Below are 26,867 nucleotides of genomic sequence, written 5' to 3'. Positions count from 1 at the left end.
TGACATTCAAAATATAACTGGTTTTTGTATATTTTCCTTAAACTTGTTTCTAGTACCTATTAATAAATAACTACTTATGGTTGGAAGCCAGGCTCTAGCCAATCTGTTAATTATTTGCTTAATGTACCAAAAAAACCGTGTTTAATGAGTGTTTATATCGAAATTGACATATTTATGTAACGTTTGACACCCAACTGACAACGTTAAGCATGTCTCTAAGTTTTAATGGTTAGGCCCTGTACGTGTACTGATTGACTTGTTCTCAAATGATTCACAATGTACCACATACTAATATAATTATTTTTGTTATATAATGATTTAACCCCGGTCAAAAATGTAGTTAACATTATTTATTATTTTTTTTGGCTGAACATTAAAATATCCCACCCATTTAAAAAGAATGAACAAATTTTACTGTTTTTTATGAAATCAAAAACTGAGAACTTACGCACTCACGGCTACGCGTTGAACTCTTTTGAAGGCGAGCTTTTGATCGCCTCGCTCTACGCTCTGTTGCCGATAAACATTACTTTTATTCATGCTTTTAACTCCAATTACCTTAATTACTTATGTCAAACATATAATTTAATCTGTTAGGTTCCATTTTAACACAATAATAATTTCTTTTGTAGAGTTTGAACAAAAAGTTACGCAAACATTTACCTACCAATTCGATAACCGACTAAAACTACTTTTCATTTCGAGAAAAAAATGTCAATGCAGATCGTGATCCAACCACTCCAATCCATATTCACAAGTACAGTCACCGCAAAAAAGCGACTTACCTTGACATGAAACCTGCGTCGCGCTGAAAAATAACGCGAAACACGCCGCCCATACGAAAACACCCATCCTTCGTCCTTTAATGTTCCTCGAACTTTCCATAGCACTTATAGCACACTCCGAAAACCTTAATCTAGGCTGCAGCATCGCATTTCACTTGCACTGTCCTGGCTGGCATTAAGAAGAAGAGTCGGTGCGGCAATTCCGAAACACTGGCCACAAACAGAAACACAGTAAAAGAAAAAGTTGGAATTTGAAAATCGAAGTCAGGTGTTTATTCCGGCATCGCACGTCACCGTTCCGATTACCGTTGCGTTCGAGATTCGAAAGTTGTTGGAGCGACTGTTGAGCGGCGCGGCCGGCGGGTGACTGGTAGGGCTCTGAACACACGGCGACTGGTTTCCTCTCTCACCTCCTTGTCTTTGGGAGTGGTTGCCAACCTTTTTGAGAGGCAGAGAAAATTGAGACCTTATTTTTATAAGCGAGTTACTGACTCACCAAGTCGGTTTTGGTTCAGTGCTGTTCTTGTGTTTTATGAATGGACAGCGTGTAACAAATATTATCATGTGTAGTTTGGCTGTCCCGGATGTGTGAGTAAAATCCTGTTAGTATAAGTAAGTACATACTTTTGAATGGTTAAATTGTGAGTTCTGTCATGCAGAATTGCAATGCAAAATTTTCCTGCTAACTCTGTTTTTTGTCAGTGCAGTCAGAGGAGAGTCAGATTTCATTACAAAATGGTTGCCATTATTACTACCAATACATGCCACTGACAGGCTTGTAGCTAAGAATTGGGCCAGGAGGCGTCCCACTTACTTTTATAGAATATTTTTCCTTGATGAGTATAATTTATTACAACTGGTGCTAATCTGATATATTTTTTCGCATAGTTACAGAACTTCAGAATGTAATCTAATAACTCACTAATTGCAACCTACATTTCATAGACACTTAATGCCTTCACCAAAACTGGTAGTATTTCACAAAAATGCACTAAAATGATGATTAATTAATTACCTCGATCGTTATCTGCATTGCGATATGAATATTTGCGTGTTTTCGGGGATTTAGTTCACAATGTGTCGCAAATAAATGGGCGTTATTGATCGATGTTGTAAAAGAATAAATCATATTTTATTTTTTTCTGTAGGGAGGGAAAGGTGTAGACGAGTTCTTGAGTAGAGATCACGAGCAGTAAAGCGTAGCGTGGGACGCCATTCGGCCCGATAACCTTAGGCATGACTGTACCTGGTAGTGGCTGGATGATGAAAGCAGAGGACAGAGCGTTGTGGCGCGTGGGAGAAGTCCATGACCATCAGTTTACGGTTGCGGACTGATGATAATGGGCAATCAAAGTTAGAAATGGTCCAAGGTAGTAACAATAGTTAAATTAGTCCTTAAAGATACACATAGGTTTCATTTGGGTGAGCTTTGTGCAGTAACTAACTCAAATACATACTTAATAGATAAAATTTTCGGACGTGAAATCTTTACTTTACCTTAATCTTTATTCATATGTATATTTTATTTCAAGCAATTTTTTTTTTTTAAGTCATAAAAGTATTCATTTCAAAACAGCGCCAAAGGTTGTAAACCCCTGCACACGCACAGAGCACTTCACTTTCGAGCGCAGTTGCGGATCACTGGTACACTAGAGTACATTATATACTACATAGCAGGTATGTAGTACACTTGTACCTCTTACATACCTTTTAGGTAGCCGTCGCGGAACTGTTGACGGCACACCACTGACATATTAACTATCCTAAAGGGCACAGAAGGCAATTCCAAAAAATCGGTACTTATAAATAATTTGATGTGCTTTACGATAAGAGCACTATCAAAAAACTTGGACTGGATAAAAATGACCCTATTTTTCGAATACGCCCCCCTTTGCTTCGATAGCTTAAACATCTATAAGATTCATGTCAGATTCATACAAGATACTTACATCAGTTTTGAAATGATTCGGTTGTAGTAAGACAGCTGTAGTCACCTACTACCCTTCATAGTGGTGTTGATATCCTGAAATGTTTTGCCATTGGTGGTGCTAAATGGGAGACTCATTTCGTCATCCTGTCGAACATTACCGACACGCTAAGAGGAATATTGTAAATTAAAATTAATTGGGCTCGGTGATTCTAAAACATTTTGCAAATGTATTTATCATTAAATTTTTTTTTTTTTTTTAATAGTTTCCGATACATTTATTATATAAAAGTTAAAATAATTTCAAAATACAATCATGCAAAAAAAATAAATTAAATTTTATATTCTCAATCTGAAATTATTATAATATTGGAACCATAAATAAATACTTCGACTTCTATCTAAGCTGTATTGGTTTATATCATTTATATAATCTACCTTACAACTTCCTGAAGTTTAGTTTCTTATCTTGCAAGTTTAGTGAAGTAGCAAATTGCAACAACCGCCTACCTACCCACCCAGTAAAATAACTGCGAATATATTTACTAGCTCAAAGTTATGATGACACTATGACGATACAAAAACTAACATAATTATATTAATTACCTGAAGTGTTGTTATTATAATTTGCTTTTTTGTAACATTTCATATTTTTGATTGCTTACCCAAACAATATCAATAACCATTTAACCTTTCTTAACACATATATAATACTATTCAATTTGGTAACTAAACCCAATAAACGATCCATTAAACACATAACAAGATCTGCAGCTAGCGTAATACATAGGTAATTGTGTGTACTGATTATAATCATCATCTTACACTTCAATTATTAAATTCACTTTCAAAATCAGCGGTGTAGAGATAGAAAAAGTGTTTGTAGATCATGCGAGGAGATAGTAATTATGTGTGTACAATGTTGTTTTTATCCGCCTCATTATAGCAGACAAATGACGTATCATTCCTCAATACACGCCTTTAATCCCTGGTAGGGTAGGCAGACATAGATTGCTGCGTGTATTTTGCACGGGTTTTTCTCCCGGGATCCCGGAAGCAGATTAACTATTAACCCCTCACATCCTGGGAAATCAATGACAATAAAAAATCGGTTGTGTCTGAGTTACCATGGGTCACCGGGACGTAAGTGGTTAAAACTATCATCATCATCAGCCTTCTATCGGCCACTGTTGGGCATAGGCCTTCTTTTTCTGTGTTACTCTGGCCCACTGTTTTCCCGCAACCCTGCAGCCTGCATATGTTATCGGGCCATCTAGCAAGTCTAATACTATCAAGTCTATCCTAATCCTAAACTATCGATAGATAATTCGATAGCATAGACTATGAAGAGGCAACACTGCTCGATCCACAATTATGTAGTTAACTGAAAGAGATCACAAAGCGTGGGAGATCGCTTTAAAGGTTATTCTACTGGCCTATATTTTTATATTATTATATCACTCAAGCGGGTAGGTTAACAACCTAAGTATATGTGTTTTTATTGTTATTTTCTTTATAAACTGAGTACATAAGGAATACATAAGAAGCTACTACAACTTTTTTTATAATCATTATGTACCTACCTAATTTATTTATTTTTAATTTACTACCTAACTACCAGTATTTAATCCTATATTAACCACATTGAACTTTGCCATTTAACTTATACTGTTACACTTACGATGACCTCCGCACTCTTCACTGTACCAAGTAAAGTGAAAGTTTTAATTTAATTGCTAACAAAACTTATAACTTGTTTTAATTTTTAAACTTGGCAAACAATAAATTAATATCTTCATTGTGAGTGTGTGAAAAAGAAAGCTCTTCACTTCCATAAAGTCAAAAAGTTACGTAACTTTTACATCAGTTTTTGAATGGAGAAAATTTACACGGCGAGAGCTTATGCAGAGAGTATTTTGATAGAGTAAAAAAAAGCAGGTAAGTTTAATTAATGGTTCTTTCTCCGTGCTTGAATCTTAAATTATTGTCAATCTTTAGGTACCTATACATATGTACCTATATTTTTTTTAAACTGCAATATGTGCTAACGAGCGTTGTAGAAATTATTATAAGAAGCCCGATATAACTACACAAAATTGCATTTTAGAGGTTCATTACATTTATTTGAGAAAAAGATACACATGTACTCTGTCGTATTTCTTATTTCTTATTATATCACGAAGTTCTTTGGCCTCTAACTGAAAGAATTTTTCCAACAAAATGGATTTCAACTGAATTATAGCATTTCCATGGCCCTTGTAAATGTATACTGGTATGCATATTAATAAAACTGCATAATTTCATAATAACATATTTAATAACCAAACTTAAATCTTAAATATCTAATTATTTTATGAACACGTTAAAATAACTACATATTTTCCTACAAGTGAAACTAACACAGTTCATAAATTAACTGCTTATAAATAAGTAACTTTAAGACACAAAACTAGACATTGCCCAGCGCTTAAAAATAATCATAAATGTTACTAATAATCCGAGTTTTTTTAATGATTATTAGCATCTACCGCTGACATTTTTACATTCTACATCAACTGTCTCAAAATATCCTATTCGACCATCAAAACGAAACAAAACAAAAACGCATCACAAAAGAAAACTCCAAACTTCAACGTGCCAGCATCAAAGTCAATCCAACTATAATAGCAGTTAAATTAAAGCGCTGCCGTCTATTGCACGAGCGTTGTTGCATAGATCTGTAGTGCAGGAGCAGTAAGTAATGAACAGCTGGTCGGAGTTGGCTTTCCTCTGGCAGGGAATATAAACTGTCTCAAAAACATCCATTCGAAATTTAAAATAAAACGAAACAAAAAAGCATTATAAAAAAACATCAAGGTGCCAGCATCAAAGTCAATCCAACTACAATAGCGTCTAGAGCGCTGCCTTGTATTGCACGAGCGTTTTTGCAAAGATCCGAGGTACAGGATCAGTAAGTGATGAATAGCTGGTCGGAGTTGGCTTTCCTCTGGCAGGGCATATTTATAAACTGTCTCAACATCTTCCATTCGAAATTTAAAACGAAACAAAAAAGCATCGCAATAAAACTTCAACGTGCCAGCATCCAAGTCAATCCAACTACGACAGCGGCTAGAGCGCTGCCGTCTATTGAACGGGCGCTGTTACAGAGATCTGTAGTGCAGAAGCAATAAGTGATGAATAATCCTACATTAACTGTCTCAACTCTCAACATCTTCCATTGGAAATTCAAACCAAAACAAAAGAAAGCAAAAAAGAATCACAAAAAAATCTTCAACGTGCTAGTATCAACGTCAAACCAACTACGATAGCAGCTAAAGCGCTGCCTTGTATTGCGCGCGCGTTGTTACAGAGATCCGAGGTGCAGGAACAGTAAGTGATGAATAGCTGGTCGGAGTTGGCTTTCCTCTGGCAGGGCTGGTCGTCGGATGCGGGGTCGGTGATGTAGCCGCAGCCGCGGACTATGCGCACCTTGCCGTATACTGGAAGGAGAAATGGTGGGTATTATACACTGGAGGGCAAAGAAAAAGTTTCACTTACAAAATTGAATTTTATCTAAACTATTTTCATTTTGAGTTGGTTATATTCAGATGCACTGTTAAAATAATGTTTTTCAATATTGCAGACGCCGTCATTAAGTTAGTCTTTTACGTTTAGGAGCACCTAATTAAGTGCTACATATTTGCAAGAAATATTAGAGAGAATTGTAAAAATGAAGAGAATCCCGAATATCAAAATCCAAACTTTACCAGCTACAATATAATACAGACAGAGAGTCGAATGACCTTGTCAATACTAGTTATGCGTTACGATCACTACTTATCAACTTAATAACTTATGCACTAATCAGGATATTGTCTCGAATTCAATTTAAACACAGCATTTGACTCATTTATTCTAGATTACCGTGCGGATATAATATATTTTATGCATGGTGTTAACTTTATGTAGGCAGTTATTAAATTATTAGGTGGACGCATACCTATTAAACTATCACTCAGTTGCACAAAGGAACTTTAAGCTAATGTCGGCAATAATTGTATTGCTGATTTCCTACCGATATCGACAGTATACAGACAGCTTCTGCAACTCAGCTAGCGTAAGCATAATCCTACTTAATATTATAAATGCGAGAGTTTGTGAGTACGTGTGTGTGTATATTTGTTACCTCTTCACGTCAAATCGGCAGAACCGATTTTAATGAAATTCGGTATGGAGTTAGCTGACACCCTGGATTAACACATAGGCTACTTTTTATCCCGGAATTCCCACGGGAAAACTTTTTAAGGTGAAGCGAAGCTCGCGGGAACAGCTAGTATAACATAATAGCAAAACCACACTCACTATCCATCTTCATAGTCCTACACAGGGCTGGGAGGGCGTCCGGCAAGTGGTCGGGGGCGTCCCGCAGCGAGCAGTTCACCACGCCGAGGCTGAACGGGTCGAAGGGCGTCCCACAGCGCGGGTCGAATAGGCTATTGCAGTCGTAGCAGAGGATGGAGGACGCTGGAAGCAAGGGGAAATTTTGTTGAGTGAAGTATTATTTTTGACTGACTTCGTAGGAGGTTCTCAGTTAGTCTGTATGTATGTGTGTTTTTTGTTGGACAAAACAATATAATGGTGGTGACCTAGAGCTGATCCGATGGTGGAAATGGAAGGCAGTCGAGGGAACTCCTTCCTCAACGGTATACACTTATAGCAACTTCTTTGTACGTAGAATCAATCTAAAAAAAAAACTTTTTAATGATCGATTTTATAATAGAATAGAATAAGAGGGTAAACACTGCCGGCTAAATATGGGTATTGTATAACAAAAAAACACAATAGATCTCAACAACAGAGCAGCAACAGTCGCCGACACACACATAACTTATATCTAGTTATAACACTCTTTTTTGGTCAACGGTTGAAAACAACTCCTCTACACGCGTCACGACCTTATCCTAAATTACGTAACTATCAAAGTGGATTATTAAAACATCACTTTCAGCTACAAAAACCGTCTAAACCCCCATTTCCTAGTGACCTAATCCGCTAGGGAACTTGTACCGCTTCCCTTAGGGTGTGTCCATGACGCCAGCGGACGGATCGGCGGCCACAGACTATACATTCATTATACTACACTCACGAGCAATGCATAAGTCCCAGTGACAATCGCACCAAATGGGAGATTTTTTTTTGACGTTTAAAAGTTCCAAAATCGACCAATAGATCAAATGCCATCTATTGGTCGATTTTGGAACTTTTAAACGTCAAAAAAAAATCTGCCTGTCGTTTTTTATGAGCTGCATTCTTCTGAGGGGACGGAAGATGTCATAAATGGTACAAAGCTGTCTTAAACTAGTTAACACTTAATATAACAGCTAGTTATTGCATATGGTAGAATTGACATCCATTGAGTTTTTGTATTGGCTGAAAGGACAAGAATCCATGCCGGCTAAAAAAAAAATGCCGTGCTGTTGAGTATGAAGTTTTACTAGCGACATCTATAATCGGTTTTTGTCTATGGATGTTGTCTATGGTTGAAAGTCTCCCATTACCTACTCCTAAACGAAAAAGACTGGCTTAATGACGCCGTCTGCGATATTGAACCTTTAACAGGGTATCGGAATATTACAAACTAACCCCCTTATTCATAGAGAAGTTACAAAACGTTTTAACTAATAAACTGTTTTGTCCCTCTCCAACAAAGAACAATTTGTTCTTTGACAGAGAGGGACAAAACAGTTTATCAGTTAAAACGTTTTGTAACTTCTCTATGAATAAGGGGGTAAATTCGTAAATACATTATAATGATCAAATCCTAAATAAAATGTTTAACAAAATTGGGGTCATTTGTTGACTACATTTTGTAAGTGGTAAACGTAACTTTTAAATTTCTCGTTACTGTAGTATTTAGTCTACGGAGATTTGTACATAATTCTTCGCCACAGAGTAAATAAATAATACTATATATAGTGCGTGCCGCCGCCCGCGCCCGCTCCGCTTGTTCTGCCCGCTCGCTAGCGTAGTGGCCGCAGCCTTTTATATCGAGTATGATTACAGGTGGGTGTCCTACTTACGGGTAGCTGCTGAGTCACTATTTCAAGGGATTTTCGTAGTTTTTAGGGAAAATTAAGGGTTTTAATGGTATAAGTATCTCTAATGGAAATGTGCTCCTGAAATCAAATCTATGTGATCATATTGAAAATAAGTTTTTTCAATCTCACAAACTGAATTCTACATTATGGAAGGCACCGAACTTTGTATGAGATATCTAAAAAATGCGAATGACTACATGTAATTTTCATTATGTATTATGTACTAAGACCAATTGATAGACCAACATACATAATTGTAGTCTCACAATTCACTGTAAATTTTGCGAGATAGCATACATGTCATGTATATTATATGTCAATGGAGATAGCTATTTCTATGTAAGTAAGTACCCCTGTACATAAATAGACCCCTATATGTAAATGAAAGGTTCTCAAGAAGCGAACGCCCACTAACCATATCGAATAGACAGAGGAACTGCTTTGGATAGCGGGATAATTCCTTGTGGTGACTGGTTGTACAATAAGTATTTTTCACAGCGACCACATCTACTGAAATCTCTTTCTACTGTTTCTTGGTTATCTGAATTTAATTCACAAATTTAATGTAAGCACGAAAGTAAATATGTATCAGAGTTCTATACAAAATTTCAATATAGACTAGAAGAAAATTAGCTCCTAGGCAAGGTAGAACCGTAGAAAGTTGATATCCATCTTATAGTAAATATTTATAAGTAACTAAAATATAATCTCACCTTGTTTCACAAATCCCATTAGAGATATAAAATAAACTATAACAGGCACATTCAAAAACGACTTCATGGTCTAATAAAAAAATTGTACGATGTTACAGACAAAATGTTGGCGATAAACTGTCTTTCGAACGCTGAATTGATTGTTAATCTAATTAGTTTCAGGGATATTGCCGTGATACCACCACGTGGATTAAAGTATTTGGGTAGTTGAACTTATGTGGTGTAATTTTCTATTAAATCTACTTTATTAAGTACCCAAGCACTCAATAATACTCGTAATTATAATGTTTTCGAATACAGTATAGTAAAATACTGTATTATGTGCACGCCATCTATTGCGTCTATTTACTACTACGACTATTAAACTCGTACGACTTGTGAATAGTGTGAAACCGTTTCTTGTAAAATCCGCAAGATGGCGTTAATAAATTTAAGAAATAATAGTGTGTGCACGCCATCTATTGTGTCATCTTATTACTACGACTAATCTACCCGTACGAACTAGCTAATTGTGCATCCGTTATTTTCAAAATCCACAAGATAGCAGTACAAATTTTTAATAAATAAAAGTATGTGCACGCCATCTATTGTCTTATCTTATAACTACGACTTATCTACCCGTACGACCTACCCAATTCAGTTACCGTTGTTGAAAAAATTCGCAAGATAGCGGTAAAAACAAAAGTTGAAACTAATTTCTAAGTTAAAATATAGATGGCGGTAGCAGTTCTTAAAAGTGCCAGTCTACAATAGCTATGGAAAGTGGAAACCAACTTTCAGCTAATGAGATGAGTTGGATTCTCATCCCTAGATCTTACACTTGCATATTAAAATACCTATACAGAATGCTAATTCAATATTAGCGAATAAGAAAAGTAATATTAAAACTAGATCCTAGTTGTGTAAGTATCTAGGTAGGTACTAGTGATGTAACGAATATTCGCATTCGCATTCGCATTCGCGAATATTCGCACTTTTTTGGATATTCGCATTCGCATTCGCATTCGCAAAATTTGGTGCGAATGTTTTGCGAATATCAGTAGGTACTTTTTAGAAAAAACTGTTTGAAAATAATGGTTAACAAAGGTTACCAAAGTCAAAATCCATTCGTCGATAAGTAACTTTTTTATTCCAAGTCACTCTCTTAATCAAATTAACAGTCTTACTTTATCATATTTATTTACTTTGGAAAATGAAACTTTAGATATAGGTAGTTAATAGTTTCATAAGACTTAAACATAAATAGCTTCTTTAAGCAATCAAAAAGCGTATTTTCACAATATAGTGTCACAGCAAGACAGCCATAGATTTAAATAAGGTAGGTACGTGCGCCAAAGATGGCCCTATTCCTAAAATGGCCCACTTACAAAATTTAAATCTTCTAAACGCCCGGATAAGTTGAAATTTCGTTCTGATGTTTGGTTAGTGCCATAGAAAAAATGGCCTACGATTTACAACCTAATGTTTACAAACTTTTTAGTAGCATTTCTTTAAAATAACAAACTATTATCGTTTTTTTTTCGATACAGACTTTCGTAGGTTCAAGGGCATTCTGAAGAAGCTAAGCGTTGTTTGTATTCTTTTTTGTTTTTCAATTAATTTCATTAGGTTTTGTCACCGTGAAAAGTTCATATGAAGGCCCACCACACGCGTTACCAAGATGGCCCGGGCCTTAGGACTATACAATATCATAGTTTCTTTGGAACATGAAAGATAGATCTTTCGGCTATATTTTTTATTATTATGTTATATTCAAACACTGAAACTAAACTTTAAGCGTAGTTACGGTCTCTTAAGTACCTACTTTCCAGTTTAAATACTTATAAAATAATCAAAAATTCAAAAATATTTTTTTATATACCTAATAAAGCCCACCAAAAATTGAAGCATTGTTTTTCACTCTAAATAATTGTTAGAATAACAGAAAAACATTTTTATTATTTTAATATCATTACAGACTTTTGTATTGAATTTAGATTTAGTTTTGCTAAGCCACCGTACTATTAACGCCCAAAAAATCGATAGTAATTGATTAATTAACAAAGAAGCTCATATTTTTGTTTAAGTTTTACGTAAAAACATGGTTTTTGTTCTGATTAATATCGGGCCATGATAAGTGCCTATGTTCCTAAGAAGGCCCACATTAGAGGTTTTTGAAAATGATTGTTTCCGTAAAAAAGCTAGATTTAATCTGATGATTTATTTGTTGATTAATATTTAAAAATAAATGGAGAATATAGTAATCCAGTTTATTTTCTTACATTGTTTTAATTTTTTTAATTATTTAATTATTGCAAAAATGGGCCTTACAAGGCGCACGTACCTTACGTTTAAATTTTTCGTGTAAGTCGCCCTCAGAAACCGCACACAGTCGCAATGTGTCGTAACAGTTACGGAGCTAAATAAAGTTTAACTACTTAAAAAAAACTGCGACTAGTATTGGCTAGTCTCATTCGGAATGCGCCTAGAACGGAACGTACCTCGTCAGAACAAGACTGCCACGAAACCATACAAATGACGTCAAATTTGAACACAAACTGAATATTCGCATTCGCATTCGCATTCGCGAATATCGATATCAGATATTCGCATTCGCATTCGCATTCGCGAATGTCCAAAAACACACATTCGTTACATCACTAGTAGGTACCACCGCTGGGCTACCCACAGACCAGTAGTCCAACAGTCAACGTCAGTGTCCAATACCTAAGTGTCATCACAAGCAAGGTGCACTGGTTGGAGACCTAGATCTTTTCTTCAGATTTTGAGGGATGGCCGAGTAGAAAATGTCTCCCCTAGAATGTCCCATTCCATTGTGATAACTGGTAAGTAATCTAACTTCACGAAATTTACAAGAGCAACATTTTAAGCAAAACGAAGCTAAAAACTATTATCGCGGAATCATCTGGAATAGGTACCTAACTTTCATCTTCGTAGGATATGTTGTAGGTAGGTAGGTACTTATCGTCTAAGGACTATCTTATCTATGACTTTCTACTGTCTGTCAACGAATTATCGCTAACCACGACTTTATTTCGTTAAGTGCCAATTTCTCCACAGTCGGTTATCTAAGCGACAGGGATTGGTTTATAAATCAAACGATATCTCCATATAAAATTCATGACAGATGTGTCAAAAGTCAACCACTACTCCCTGGTTATGCTCTAACAGACTATGGAGAAATAGGCACTAAATATAATAAAAGAGTCCCGCAGATTAAAGAAATACCTATGACTCCTATGATCAGCCAGACTCAACCTATCTCACCTCACTATGAAGCAATCTATTCACGGTCAGCGACGGGGTCCACCAACACCCATTAGGCCAGCGTGGTGGACTAGGCCTAAAACCTTTCCTTCATTGGAAGGAGCCCCGGGCTCCAGCAGTGGGGACGTGATGGGTTGTGAAGATGATGATGAAAAGGGTCGTCTCCTCAGACGAGGACATCGTGAGTATCGTGACGATATCATATTAACCCAATAACTCTCATAGAAGATGTCTCAACACATCGATATTTTTTTTATATCCTCCCCTGATCCTCGCTTGTGGAGACGGCTCTAAAGGACTTCGATTGGCGTGGACCAGCGAAGTTGATATTCTTCAGAGTCTGTCATGAGGGCTAGGGAGGGGCGAGGGAGGGTAATGTTGCATTTAAGGACTTGGGTACACATTTTAATGTCCAACCTCGAACCAATGGTCCTATCATGGGATTCATAGGTCACGTAAGGCTTACTTACGCACTTAATGTAAATTATTTAATTAGGTAAGTACCTACTTAGTTATTTTAGAGCAGTAAGTAAGTAAGTACCTATATATCTTTTAATAGGTAGGTATGTGTGTAGGTATAGGTAGGTAGGTAATAAGGTAACATTCATTAAGTACATCATGAAATCTCGTTTGGCTGTAGGAACTTATGACTTTTAAAGAATCTGTGGTAAAGTATGTATAAGTAGATAGCAGACACATAGGTTAGCTAGATTAGAGCTCTACTGTAAGTATGTGTACTAAGTAACTTGAGGTACTGTTAAGGTGGTTGGTTTAAGGTTTGTGACTGTGTGTAAAGGTCTGCAGTTCTACACATGTGTTGGTCCCATTCAAAAACTGCGCTAAACAAACTGTTGACCGGCAGTATAATTTTGAACTGCCTCAGGCGATGCAGTCGGATTAAAACGGAGTTCAAGAGTAAAAAAAATCGTTTTAATTTTTGTGTGGTTCCGGAGGTGATATGGTTATGTTGCCAAATAATGTGCCCGAAATGGTTACGAATGGATTTGATATGGTTCATGTTATATTTTACAAAGTATGTATTAGTAGGAGGTGGTGGTGGTGGCAGCTGTCCCTACATTGAGGTCTAGATCTAGACGTAGATAAACATAACATAGTAAGCTGTCGAAAAGTGTAAGTAAGTACTTAGTTACTTACATAAAGGTAAGTTACCAACTTACCATACTGAAGTAGGTATAGAGTATATAAGTAGGTAAGTAATACTTAATGAAGTACTTATACTTATTTTTAAATAGGATTAAATTTTAATCAATCTATTTTTAAATAACCTGTTGTTATCTCATAAGTCATCATAGTCTATTAAATAGAATATCTTTGCCCATTCCTATGGTCTCTCCAGAGAACCCTCAAATCCTTCCGCAAAGAATTTAGGAGTGTCCACGACTCAGACAAAAATCGGACTTGCTTGTTATAAATTTTGTGTAGATAACAATGCCTGCGTATGTGTGCGTTTGATACTTGCTGACGAGTATAGTTACCAACATGAACTTACCAACTTATTCCGAATTAAATCACGCTAAAATCCACCTTATCGTAAGTTAATACGGTTCGCGAGATAAGTCTGTGAAACACAGGCGCACGCATTAACGCTAACAAGCGTGCAAGCGAGAGGGCGGTATATTTGTATTGCGTTGTCCCGCTCTCGCAGCAACATGGCGTTGACTCGGGCGCAGCTCGGAGCATATCGCTGCCCACTCAAGGTTCGCTGACTGTCGTTCTTTTGTCTTTGGTGTTGCCATGCGGGCAGTAATTTGCTGGATTTTACGGTAAATTTGTCCACAGTGCTGGCTTTATGTAGATGGGGCGTTAAATGTACCAAGATCTACGTAATATACATATTAATTTTACATTATGAATAAAGAGGTAAAACGGGAACTTTAAGTAATCTTCAGTATTCAGATTTGTACTTGAAAAATATTCAGTTCAGCGTTATCCGGTTCTGGGCTAGTTGTCCAAATGAATATTTAAGGTTTAAATATTACCTAGGTACCTACTATATGAAAAATTCAACGGCGAAGTACTACTTCTTAATTATTACACTCACGGGCAATGAAAAAGTTCCAGTAAGAAAACACGAAATTATTCCTAAACCGAAAAAACTAACTTAATGACACCGTCTGCAATATTTAAGTATAATTGAATGTGCACCATTCAAGATCGAAATATTACAAACAAAAAATTTAAAGACTTTGGTTAAATTTCCTGTTAAATGCTGTAAAAAATGAATTTTTTGGTGTCCGTATTTTGTAAGTGAAACAGTTTCTTTGCCCGTGAGTGTATAATATAATAATAATAACACATTACATGATAAAAATAACAACACAGTATTCCTCATAGATATAGCCATACCAAATAGTCACAACATACAGAAGACCATATCTGAGAAACTCAGTAAATATAAAGAACTTGCAATAGAAGTCAAAAATCAATGGAAAGTACATGCAGTACATATAGTCCCCATAGTCTTGTCTTCAACAGGAATCATACCCAAAACCCTTAAAAATAGCTTAGAAATATTGAACACTCCACTCTACACAATCCACCTTCTACAAAAAGCCATAATCCTGAACACCAGACCTGCCGCATCACAAGGAAATTCCTGACCTCATCATCCTGCATCACCGATCCGGTTACGTTTGGCTAAGGCCCACGTGATCTGGTTATAAAACGTACCCCTCAACCTCAACAGAGGGGGAACAAAAAACTACAAATATAATAATAATAATATGTGGGGACATCTCACACACGGCCATCCGACCCCAAGCTAGGCAGAAACTGTGTTATGAGTGTCGGACAGCTGATATATCTACACAAATACATAGATAGATACATACTAAATATAAATATCAACACCCAAGACCCGAGTACAAATATCTGTCTTTAAACACAGACATTTGTTTCCCCAGCCGGGAATCGAACCCGGGACCTTCGGCTCAGTAGTCAAGGTCACTAACCACTTCGCCATTCGGTCGTCGGTGTATGTATTAAGTACATGACTGAGCTGATTAATTAATTGAAACTTGTTTCTAACGCCTAAACAAGTGCACGAGTTGACAAAATGACAATGCTGCACTCATTTAAGTAGGTATAACATTCATATTTTTTTAAATAATTATTTTTAATTGGAGTAAGTATGACTTAAATGGTTGGTTATCCTCAAGTTACTATAATATAACCACATAGCTTTCTAAACGGGGCTGTTAATAATTAGGCATTTGTAACTAATAAACAGGTCATCAAAGTTCCGGACTTACATAAAAAAAATATACCTATCATGGATAATATCTTTTAAGTTAAAAAGGTTTGTCTAGGCTTTTCGAAGTCTAAAATATGACCTCCAAAGTCCTACGTAACATAGTAAACTTATAAATGATTTTAGTAAGAACTTAGTAAATTTTTGCCTTGAATCTGTAAAACAGTAGGTAAAACTTCATATTTTATACCAAGTTACCGATATCAAAACTCGTGACTAAACAAGCAAGAAGTTACGGGCTTTGATGATGTAATTAACAACTTTACGTTTAATTTGACTGTCAATCATTTGTGCAGTTTTTATGCGGTAAACCCGTCCAAGATTCTGGGAACACTTTCAGCCGCAGACGAAAACAGCGTCAAGCAAGTCCCGGCTTCGAACCGAACGTCTGCATACCAATCATTCGTTTTTTACGAACGCAACCCTACGTGTGTACACGGGTCTTTGCGTCGGTGTGCGTGGGCCGCGGCGGTGTGCGCCTCGCTCGCGCGCTTCGCTGTGTGCTAGACCTGTGTCGGTCGATTATTTTTCGTGACAGACGTGGATCGCGAGCCACGGGCGCCGCGATTGGATCGTGAGCACCTGATCGTTTAATCGAATCAGACAGGCGAATAGAAAAAACAAAAATTCCGCAAAGTAACATCTATTTCTATGGAAATAAAACCTAATTAGGTTTCGCGACTTACGCTAAATGCGTTTTGCGACCACAGACATCATTATTTTTTTTTGTTGTCAGGTTTAAATCATTGTTGTATTTTGGAAAACACTGAAGTTTTTTGTTTGAACCGTTGGAACAAAGAAAATTTCCATAGCCCAGATTACCCATTTTAAAAAATACTCGTAACATAACATCACGCAAAAATTTCATCAATTAAAATTGATTCTTATTTTTAATCCATTAAAACCCCATTTTGTCTATGTTTTTAATTGGGTTACTCGATCGCGGGTCGCGGGGTGGGTGTTCTGTCACCGCGGCACCCGCCACCCGGCACCCGCACACACACTCGCCGGTCACCGGTCGTCGCGTGAGCACGGGGATTCTGTTTGTGTAGGCGCTGGTCTCTGGCGATCGAGTCTTTGAAATTTTAGCGATACGATCACGCTCGCGTTGTTGGTGATTGGATTAAAGTGATTCTATCACTCGTGACCGACACAGGACTACTGTGTGCAGTTGATGCGGGACGACCGAGCGCGGCACGTCGACGCTCTCGCAAACCAAAAATTCCGCCGGCGATAAACAAAACATGTCAAGTGAATCGCATCAAACGCGTGTGCAACTATTTGTGTGATAACCTGAAGGTACCGTGCGTGATGTGCTAACTAAAGTGGGTTTTGGAACGTGCATTTTGGAGTGGGATCGCGGCCTGGACCGCGGTGATCATGCCAGTTGAGTTTAGGTATGTGCCGACCGATTAATTATGGCCCATCAGTGTTTAAAAGGGGTCGCTGGCCCGCAATTTCGCTACCAGTACCTGTCAAGTGTTATTTTTGTAATCGTTTGACAGTTTGGGTGTTGAACTGTGGAAGCGCCGGCCAGCAACCGGCTTCGTCGTCGTAGGTACCATCGAATTATGGCCGTAAAGTTTTGATTGGAACGGAAACCGTGATGTAAATAAGATGGTCTGGCGCCAAGTCTGCTCACTATCAGAGGTTCGGAAGTGTGTCGTGGTGTCGACTAATTTATAATGTAATTAATTCGTTATCAAGCCCGCTTGAGTGATCGCCTGTGAACTTTGTTACCAATTTTGACGTTTGCGTGTGGCCAAGATTTGTGGACGGAACTCGCATAGATAGTGCATAACCTAAAACCGATGTTAGGTAACGATTACAGACGATGCGATGTAATCAATTTGTTATTGATAAGAACACTTACATTTACTTACAGGTGTTCAGATTATGAAGGTACTCATACTTGGATAAGTACCTAGTTACTTTCCTGAATACCTACCCATCGACTTAGTGCGTATTTAGAGGAAATAGGAAATCTTGGACAGCAACAGCAATGTGTTACAGTATTAATAGAAATGGTAGGTTATAGGTAAGTATCTAGTCCCTCCCTACCTAGTACCTAGATCCTTGAATTTTACTACCCCTTCTGGGAAACAGAACAGGGTATTCATTCATAGGTACCCTAACTAGGCTTGATGTACCTATGTATGTACTTTTGTACGGTCAGCTTCAAAGGTGTTTATAAGTTTAGGAACCTACCGTGTCATACACTATCAATGTTTCAATGAATGAATATACGTAGGCGATTTGCAAATTTGACATTGTACATGTTATAATATAATGATGTAGATAAGTAACCTATGTAGTTTTCTTATAAACCTGACTGTACCCACCTACGAAGGTACTTACTCAACTATCCTGGATGTATCTCCCCATAAGTACTTTAAAATACCTATCAACACATTTTACGACTGCGCTAAAACAATCTAAAACTTAATAACCTTTTGCAAGCAAAAGCATAATAATCTGGCCCTACGCCATAAAGGAAAATATTAATTTTCTCGTTTTAACATTATTCACCTCAGCCAACGCCATAAAAGATAAGAATCCTATAAAACAACGTCATGGAACCATGGACTCTAGACTGCCTAGGTACCAGCGTTTATTTAATTATCTTCCTAAAGAGGTTGCATTGCACTTCATTAAAAAAAACTATTACAGAACAATTATAAATTTTATTGCCACATTAATGAATAATGATACCAGTGTGAAAATTAGCTATGCATAGGAATTGCTAGCGAGATGGATTTGCTGTAAAAGTACATGTACAAGTAATTCCCCGCCCCCTCTGACGCACCCCACCCCCGCCGCCGTCGGGCGCCGCCATGTGGGCAGCAGATTCATACTCATATCTATACAAATACATATACTATTACCTATTGTCAATCTCAGCTGCAGTTTTAAGTTAAATTGAAGCAAATACATAAAATAACGGGAATTATGCATGCGAAAAAATATGTGTTATAATTTATAAATAGGTTTCCTAAACTCTATAAATTTATTCTAGGAGGCCTTTATTAAGTTGATAGAGTATAGACCGTTACAACTAATTAACTATCCAAAATAGGTAACAAATTTCCTTGTAAAAACAGCTATTTTGTATGACGTCCTACATTCATAATTACGATGGCATTAAGTTTTTTTGTCATTCATTTCCAATGGAACCCAAATAAATTACAAAGACAAAACCAATGTGTGCCATCGCACCTGCATCATAAGAAGTTGGGATGACCTTAATAAATTTCATGTTGTGTCATAAAATTATAGGAAACTTTTTTTGCTCGCTTTTGACATCGCTGTTTAATTTATTTTAAATTCATTGAGCAGTGAGATTTGTAATTTTGTAGCGAATACGAGAAGTAGTGTAGTTAATTCATTATAAATGCCTTATTTTTGACGTAATGCATAACAAAAATCTAATACATAGTTGCTAAATCACGTGCCTAAGTTATTCACCCGTTTTTTTTTGGAAGGAATGTTGAATTATTATGATGAACTTTTTTATCCGAGTTTATAGAGGAATCTCAAGTCGAAAACAAACGATCGATATAATAAATCCAGCCGGATAACACGGGCCCGATTCTTTTCGCAAACGGAATAAGCAAAATGCGAAAAAAAACCTGCGAACTTGATATTCTCCAAACTGCAAGAACGGTCGCTTCTCGGAATGGAACAATCGTCTTATTTTGGTCATTATCTCGAATGAATTATTCATATTATCGTATTTCCTACGCTACGTGAGTACTACACTGCGATCTAATTACAATAAATGATTAAACCACTTTTTTACGCGTCTGTGCTCCATACTTTGCGTCTTTCGTTAATTTTTCTTTCCGTTTCGCAGGTGATTCTCTGTTGCATTTGACTGTACTTGACATTGATGAAAAATTCATAAATAAAAATTATGTTGTAATTGTAATGCATAATGTTTTTATTGCTTCCATTAAAATTATGAATTAAAAACTTTATGAATATTGAATTTTTATGGAATGGTAGGCCATAAAAGTTTGCAGTCACCTTTTTCAAAACAACTGTACTTTATGTTGTTTAAATGACTACCCAGAGACTCTGGCTTTATTTTACAAAGTATAGGTACGATGTAGGTATTTTATCAGTACGTAAACAAGCTTAATTACTTTACAAAGTTAGATTGTTGTAAGTTGTAATGTAACAAAATACATTCTCGTGTTTTGATCGCAACATTCGAAATCCTTCCTAACTAATATTATAAATGCGAAAGTAACTGTGCGAAAGTGTGTGTCTGTCTGTCTGTTACTCTTTCACGCCAAAACTATTGGACGGATTTGAATAAAATTTGTTATACATATGGTCTAGACCCTGAGAAAGAACATAGGCTACTTTTTATCCCGGAATTCCCACGGGAAAACTTTTTAAGGCGAAGCGAAGCACGCGGGAACAGCTAGTATAATAATATATCGTCCCAGGGTGCGTTCAGAATTCAACTCGCGCACTTAAATACTACACGATCGCATTAACATTCTCGACTTTCTGCGATTTTATAGCGTGCTTTATAAACGCGCATGTCTATAGTAGTCTATACAACTCGGTAGCTTACAGGCTAGGATTCGGGCTGATGTTAATTCTTACCCATGGCTGTTCTGTGCTGAGAATTAAAAATACATTTGCTTTGACTAGTCGCCCTCTAAGTAGGTTTAATCTCAAAAAAAAATTATTGTTAATAATGAAATTACCGAGGTAAGTACCTACATACTTTTTTTTATCGGTATATCTAAATTGGAAAATACTAACATTAATAGACATTATCACATTACTAACCATTTTTACAAGAATACTACCAGAAGTAACCGAATTTCATCCAAATCCCATTCTTGAATAGTTTAGTGTCTAAACGTTTCATTAGTCAGTTTATTAGCTGTCTTCGTAAACATCGCACATATAATATGATGGCGATAGGAAGCGAGTAGTAAAATGGCGGGCTTTGCCTGTGTCAATTGATGAAATTTACACGTTGCATGTAATTTTTGTTAATAAGTGAGAAGTGCGAACGCACATTACAACATATAATTATATTAACATCACGTGTAAGAATTTATAAAATACCGTACTTAAGCATTAATCAAAAATTATAATTTCTAATATTACAATTAAAACTTGCAATGCTCAGCTCCTTTCAAGCATAGAGCAATAAATTTCAACGATCGGACGTCGCAATGAGCAGTTCTAGGAAATGACACTGACTATTTACAGTTCGCAAAAAAAGTAGGCAAAAAATACTCGAAAGTCAGCCAAGGGTCCTATTCTCGTCAGAACTGCGGCGGTGATGACGTAGTCATGCGACATGACATGAGGCATACATATTGTTATGCGACTTACTGTCAGTTTCACATTTGAGAATGTCAAAATAAGTAGAGTTTGAGTATGGAATGCAGGGCTGTGATTGGCTGAACTGTCATTGAGAAGGTCTTAAGTTCATGCTTAGGTAGATTTACTCAAATGTGAAACTGAGCCTTAAACTCTAATAAATACTTAGGTACTTAAATTAAACTATATTCCTTGAGTAAGTACCTACACTGTACCCCTTTTATATCTCTAGTCCATCCATACAAAGGTTGTTTGGAAGAGATCGCTATAAGCGATAAGACCGCCTTTTGTACCCTAGTTAAGTGTCTATGTAAAATTGATAGTTATTTCTTGGTGTACAAATAAATCTATCTATCTAAAGCTGAGTTTCAGAAATGAACTTTAATGTAAAGTACAAGATATGTCTCTTCCCGACGTATACTGTTAAAGCAGGGCAGCAATATATTTAAGTTCGATATTAGGTTAAAGTTTATTTCTGCCACTCTGTGAAAGTGAAAACTCTAATTAATAAATTACTAAAGTTAACTATGCCATGATCGATTCCTCCGATGACATTTGAGAATAGTCGTATTTTTTGTCTGCACCAGTAGATAATTACAAATGAGTCATGTCGTGGTGAATTTTTGTAATTTTCTCGAATTATACTGTTATATTATAATATTATTACATTACTTTATACTTTTATGTTACTATTACAGTAAATAATTTATATCATCTGTTATCTGATTAAGTGTCCACTTTAAATTAAACTGTTGAAAATGAAATGAAACTGTACTATGTGTACATGTATATTGTACACTCACGGTCAATGAAAAAGTGCTAGTGAGAAGAGAGTTTGGTGGTTACCAAATGAACTATTTCATTGCCCGTGAGTGTATTTACCTTCTGCAGTGCAAATTCTTTGAGCGAGGCATAAAAATATTATTAAATATGATGTGATTTCGTTTAATTAATTACTATCACATTCACAAAATCCAAAAAAAATACCGAAGGAAGTAAAATAACATCAATTAATTTCTCTTACAACTCTCAACTCAACCCAATATTATAGCCATTTATAGCTTTTATGACATGACGAGGTGTGGCCATACTGTGAAACAAGACAAAGTTAACGGTCCACGCACTGTACTCCGACATTGAAGATAAATACAATAATTATCAAAGTGCGTAAGTGCACACGACGCGCCGGCTGACAATAATTACAATCCGCTCTCACCTGCGACTTTATTGTGTCAATAATCAACTTCTGGGAACGAAATACGATACAAGTTGCGAAACCCAACTTTGCAAATGGGCATTTTTTGCGTCGCTTGAGAATTCGCTGGCATGCGAATTAATAACTTGTAACAATTCGGGTTTTCAAGTTACACAAGTTCAAATACACGCGTGTAACGAAACGAATGCGATCCAAATACAACCTTGAACCCGCAGCCAGTTTAGAAACCGATCCGACTCCATTTCCCACCAATTTCCAGTCAGCTTGGAACAGAAGCGTCTAAACGTCATTCGAGAGCAACAAACAAGCCAAACCTCCGTGTGGTATAACTCAAAACGAAAACGATTGCGTGGGCGCCGACAACCCTCCAAATTCCGAGCCTTTACACCGAATACATAATAATAATAATCTGCTTCTCAACAAGCTCACGCATCTCCTGGCTGTATGGAACCGGTTCCGTGCCTCTCGTACCACGAAGGCAAACCCGGGCACCGAGCCGGCAACCCGGCGCAATCGAGAAGCTCTCTCAACCCCAGAAGTGCCAAGACACTGGAGCCCCTTCAACTTGGTAGCCTTATAATCGCGTACAAATTACAGAAGCGACAGGTTTACAACCTGACCAAATTCGAGACGCGCGTGTCAGAATTTCAAGCCGCGTTTCTTGGGTGCGTTTAAATTTTGTCATGTTAATGGGTGTGGGATTCTTGGGGTCTCGTGGTAGGGGGCTACGACGCGATGAGGTCCATAATTGGCGTTGCTACTGGGTTTAAATAGGCTGCTAACAAATGTGGTGTGAATTGGCGGGAGTCCAGTTTTCTTGCCGATTATTCATAGGTGGTAGAGTTGTGAATGATATCTGGTTTTCGGTGATAAACTGTTTTCGTCGAAAGTTGATAGTAGGAGGGAATATCTGCGTATCGCTGATGTGAGCGCAGAGGAGTTCCCTTACTTTCATTCAAGACATTTTGTAAAATGAAATCAAAATATTACTTACTTATTAAGTACTTAAAATCTGATTTATGTCATAGCCTGGTAGGAAAGACTACCTTGTTATAAGAGCTACTTATGTAGGTATCTCTTCTTTACTAGTAATTTGTTCAAATATTTCAAATAAACACTTTATCTATCTATCTAAATACCGACTGTCCTTTGGTTTTGTCATTTTATTATTAAATTACAACATGCCATACTGAAGTTGATTAGGATTACCATCGATGTCATTTAATTTGTGCAAATACCAATTTGAATATTTATGATTTGGTTGTAGATAGGTAATTATTTATCTGTAGTAATCTAAATAAGTCATAAATGTGCGAGGTTAGTGTGGTAAATAATTATAGTTTCATGGCAAGTACGAATTCGTATTCACACAGAGCCATATTAATCTCCTATTTTGTACGTAATAAAGAATAAATATTCATATTCGTGACAATAATTTGGGGGAAATTTAAAAGTATCCCAGATCGTGAAACCCGTTACATTAAGTTTAGAATGTCGGTCCCAAATTCTTTCTATCCCTAGTCATACCTGAGCCAAACTATAACGGACAGGCTATTAAAAAAACAAAAAAAAAACAACATCGAAATGGCCAGCTACCATTGTTTCGGGAGTGACCATAAAATAAATATTTATGTAAAAGAACCCTTTGTTCTCAGTCGTCTAGTTTACGTTTCCGAAAATAGTAAAACAGGATTTATTATCGTTTATTGCCTTTTGGTGATCACCTTCGAGGCATTATATTATTAGGCTGGCTTAGAGACTACACACTGAATACAGAATGTCTCCTCATCTATATCCTCATTTATTTCAGATGTCCTTTTATTTATATTTTACAATATACATTTTAAGATTATTCTACAAACTTCTACGAAATTAAAGCCATAATATATGAATAATTGAATATGTTGCAAAAAATATAACATATTGTATATTACTCACATATTCGTTTTTAGACCGGATATGAACCGCTGAAAGTTAAAAAAAATCACATGCCAACTGTCTGTCAATACGTGCTGAACTAATGGCGAGACCACATAATTATTATAGTTTTTAAAAACGTTTTTATAGCTCGATGACGTGATTCAAACGTGGCGCCATCCGATTATAAGTCGTTCGTTTAACAAGTGTAGAAAAAAGTCTATGGTCTTTAAGTCGTGTTCTGTATGAAATGGATACTAGTTTTAAACAGCCTCGCTAGTTAAGCAAGGTATTAAAAGAATTACAGTCTTCCTTTGCAATTAAGTCTTACATTTATCCTGTCTTGTTCTGGCCGACGATAATCGCACTCGTTCATTTTCTCATGTTTGGGATTTTGGTAACACCTCTTAAAATATACCAAGTAGCCTTATGAGATTCTGCAGTAAATTACACCACGTCTGTTTTAGTTTACTTTGCGCGTTGAAAGTTTTATAATACTCTTTAAAACGTGTTAAACGTTACCGTTATAGCCGTTTTATACTTTGATTCGATATTTACGCTACACATACCTAAATAGATTCGAATATTCCATATCCAAATTTCGAACGCAAAGAAACCAGAGACAACACTCGGCATAAATAGAGAGTGGTCATAGACAAAATCAGGGTTCGTTTATTCGTTTCCACCCTCGCTGGCCACCCAGTGGAGCGAGCGATGGGCGGTGCCGGTAACAAGTGTGGCGAATGCCCGTTGCCGGTAGGCGGTGTTTTTTCACCTCCGCAATACGTCTGGGCGCCTAGTACATCGCCGGGCGAAAATATTGTTTTTTTGCTGTTTATTTTAAGTCATCATGTTATTATTATGATGTGCTGGTTTTACTGCTTAGACAAGACTTAGATCATAACGTATGACCTAAACTAGTATATTATTTCCTTAATTTTAGACCATACGAAGCACTCCAGCAATATACAACTTCTTCTGTACAAGTGTGTACCTAATTCCTTACGACGCTGAATATTGGTATAATATTTATTACTGGCTCCATATCGATGGTAGTAGTTCAGAGCTGATGGTTTCAACATGATAGATGTTTGCGTGACGATCAGATATGTATTTATGTCGTGGTAATAGCATTTTATGCGATGAAATGAAAGATAAATGTAAACGTTGTATAAATATCGGGAAAGGGTACATTCTCGTCTTTTAATACCTATCTACTTAGAAATAACAGTAGTTTTATTCGATCATGTAACGATAAAATGATTAAGTATAAATATATTAAGGAAAACAACCAATATGTAACATTGTATTATTAAGTATCAATGCAAGAGTATTAATAAATAAACTTCTACTGTACTTAAATCATACATACGAACGAGTACACCTATAAGATACATGAATGTGCGTGATTTGTGAAATGAATTGCGAACAACGGACTACTTAATTACGTCGAAAAATTACGGATGTAAGCCGTCATATTACAATATGATTGCGATACCTATATTAACCCTGGTATAACACTATATCCTATTCCACGGGGAAAGACATCTGATACAAACAAAAACCACCCTTATTCGAATTATACCCCATAGATTGATATACTGCTTTCAAAAACTAAGTTTCGTCTGCTCTCCAGTCTCCGCAACCACCATGTCCACCAGTTCTCGTTCGTTTATAATATTTCTACAAGTCAGAGTAGCCCCTCTGATAGCGTGCGCATGACCGCGAACTTTGTATAATTAAATCGTTGCTATTGAAAGCGCACACTTAGCTATGTAAATACGGCGTTCGGTTAGATTTATCGTGTGGGCTGTCATGAATTATTGTAAATAGGTACGGCGCTCACGCCTTCAAGACGGGGTTTTTATAAACTGCTTATTAGATTACAGCTAAAAACTAATACGTTGTTATGTAAGATTAAGATATATCTGAGTCGTTTAAGGTTTGACGTTTTTTTTGAAACGATGATAATCTGAAGTCACATAGATTATTGGATACTCCATAAAAGATAGTCGGAAATGTGAAACTAATTTGATTAGTTTTTATAGATTTTCGTTAGCTGTTTATTAGTCGAAAAACTACCGTCGGGTTCAGTATCCATTAAAATAAATTTCATATTTATATACTCCATTTTACAATCTGAATCTTTGGCTTTCGGCCAAGAGAGAAACTTAAAAGAAAATATGAAATCATTTTCCTCAGAATGATTTAATAGGCAATGACTGATGCCTAATGAATAGACTCGCACTTTTAATAGATGTCTCTATACTTATGTATTTCTTAATAGCGATGACTTACTGACTGTCTGCAAATACGTTTTTTTAATATTTTATTTTTACGTT

At 36.5% G+C, this 26,867-nt stretch overlaps 3 protein-coding genes across 14 annotated transcripts in view; 1 reads left to right on the top strand and 2 right to left on the bottom strand.

Moving 5' to 3' along the window:
- Positions 1–1,160, bottom strand: part of LOC105381196 — a 77,986-nt gene extending 76,826 nt beyond the window's left edge. For both annotated transcript variants that reach the window (XM_048630917.1, XM_038110118.2), the window contains exon 1: positions 786–1,160. In XM_048630917.1, coding sequence (XP_048486874.1) covers positions 786–930 — 145 coding nt within the window. In that variant the 5' untranslated portion in view covers positions 931–1,160. The remainder of the gene's footprint in view (positions 1–785) is intronic.
- Positions 1,161–5,775: 4,615 nt separating this feature from the next.
- LOC105381195 lies at positions 5,776–7,249 on the bottom strand (the record flags this gene model as incomplete). The annotated part of the gene is made up of 2 exons (XM_038110198.2): positions 5,776–6,191; positions 7,054–7,249. Coding segments are annotated over 2 exons (405 nt in total), but the record flags the coding sequence as incomplete, so codon positions are not given.
- Positions 7,250–17,207: 9,958 nt separating this feature from the next.
- LOC105381194 (protein pangolin, isoforms A/H/I/S) overlaps positions 17,208–26,867 on the top strand; it is a 105,037-nt gene continuing 95,377 nt past the window's right edge. For all 11 annotated transcript variants that reach the window (XM_038110193.2, XM_038110197.2, XM_038110194.2 and 8 more), the window contains exon 1: positions 17,208–17,437. The gene's annotated coding sequence lies outside the window, so the exon portion shown is untranslated. The remainder of the gene's footprint in view (positions 17,438–26,867) is intronic.

This window comes from Plutella xylostella, chromosome 27 (assembly GCF_932276165.1).
Source record: "Plutella xylostella chromosome 27, ilPluXylo3.1, whole genome shotgun sequence".
Taxonomy (NCBI): Eukaryota; Metazoa; Arthropoda; class Insecta; order Lepidoptera; family Plutellidae; genus Plutella; species Plutella xylostella.
Note: the sequence above shows the minus strand (reverse complement) of the source record. Positions and strands in the feature narration are given on the sequence as shown.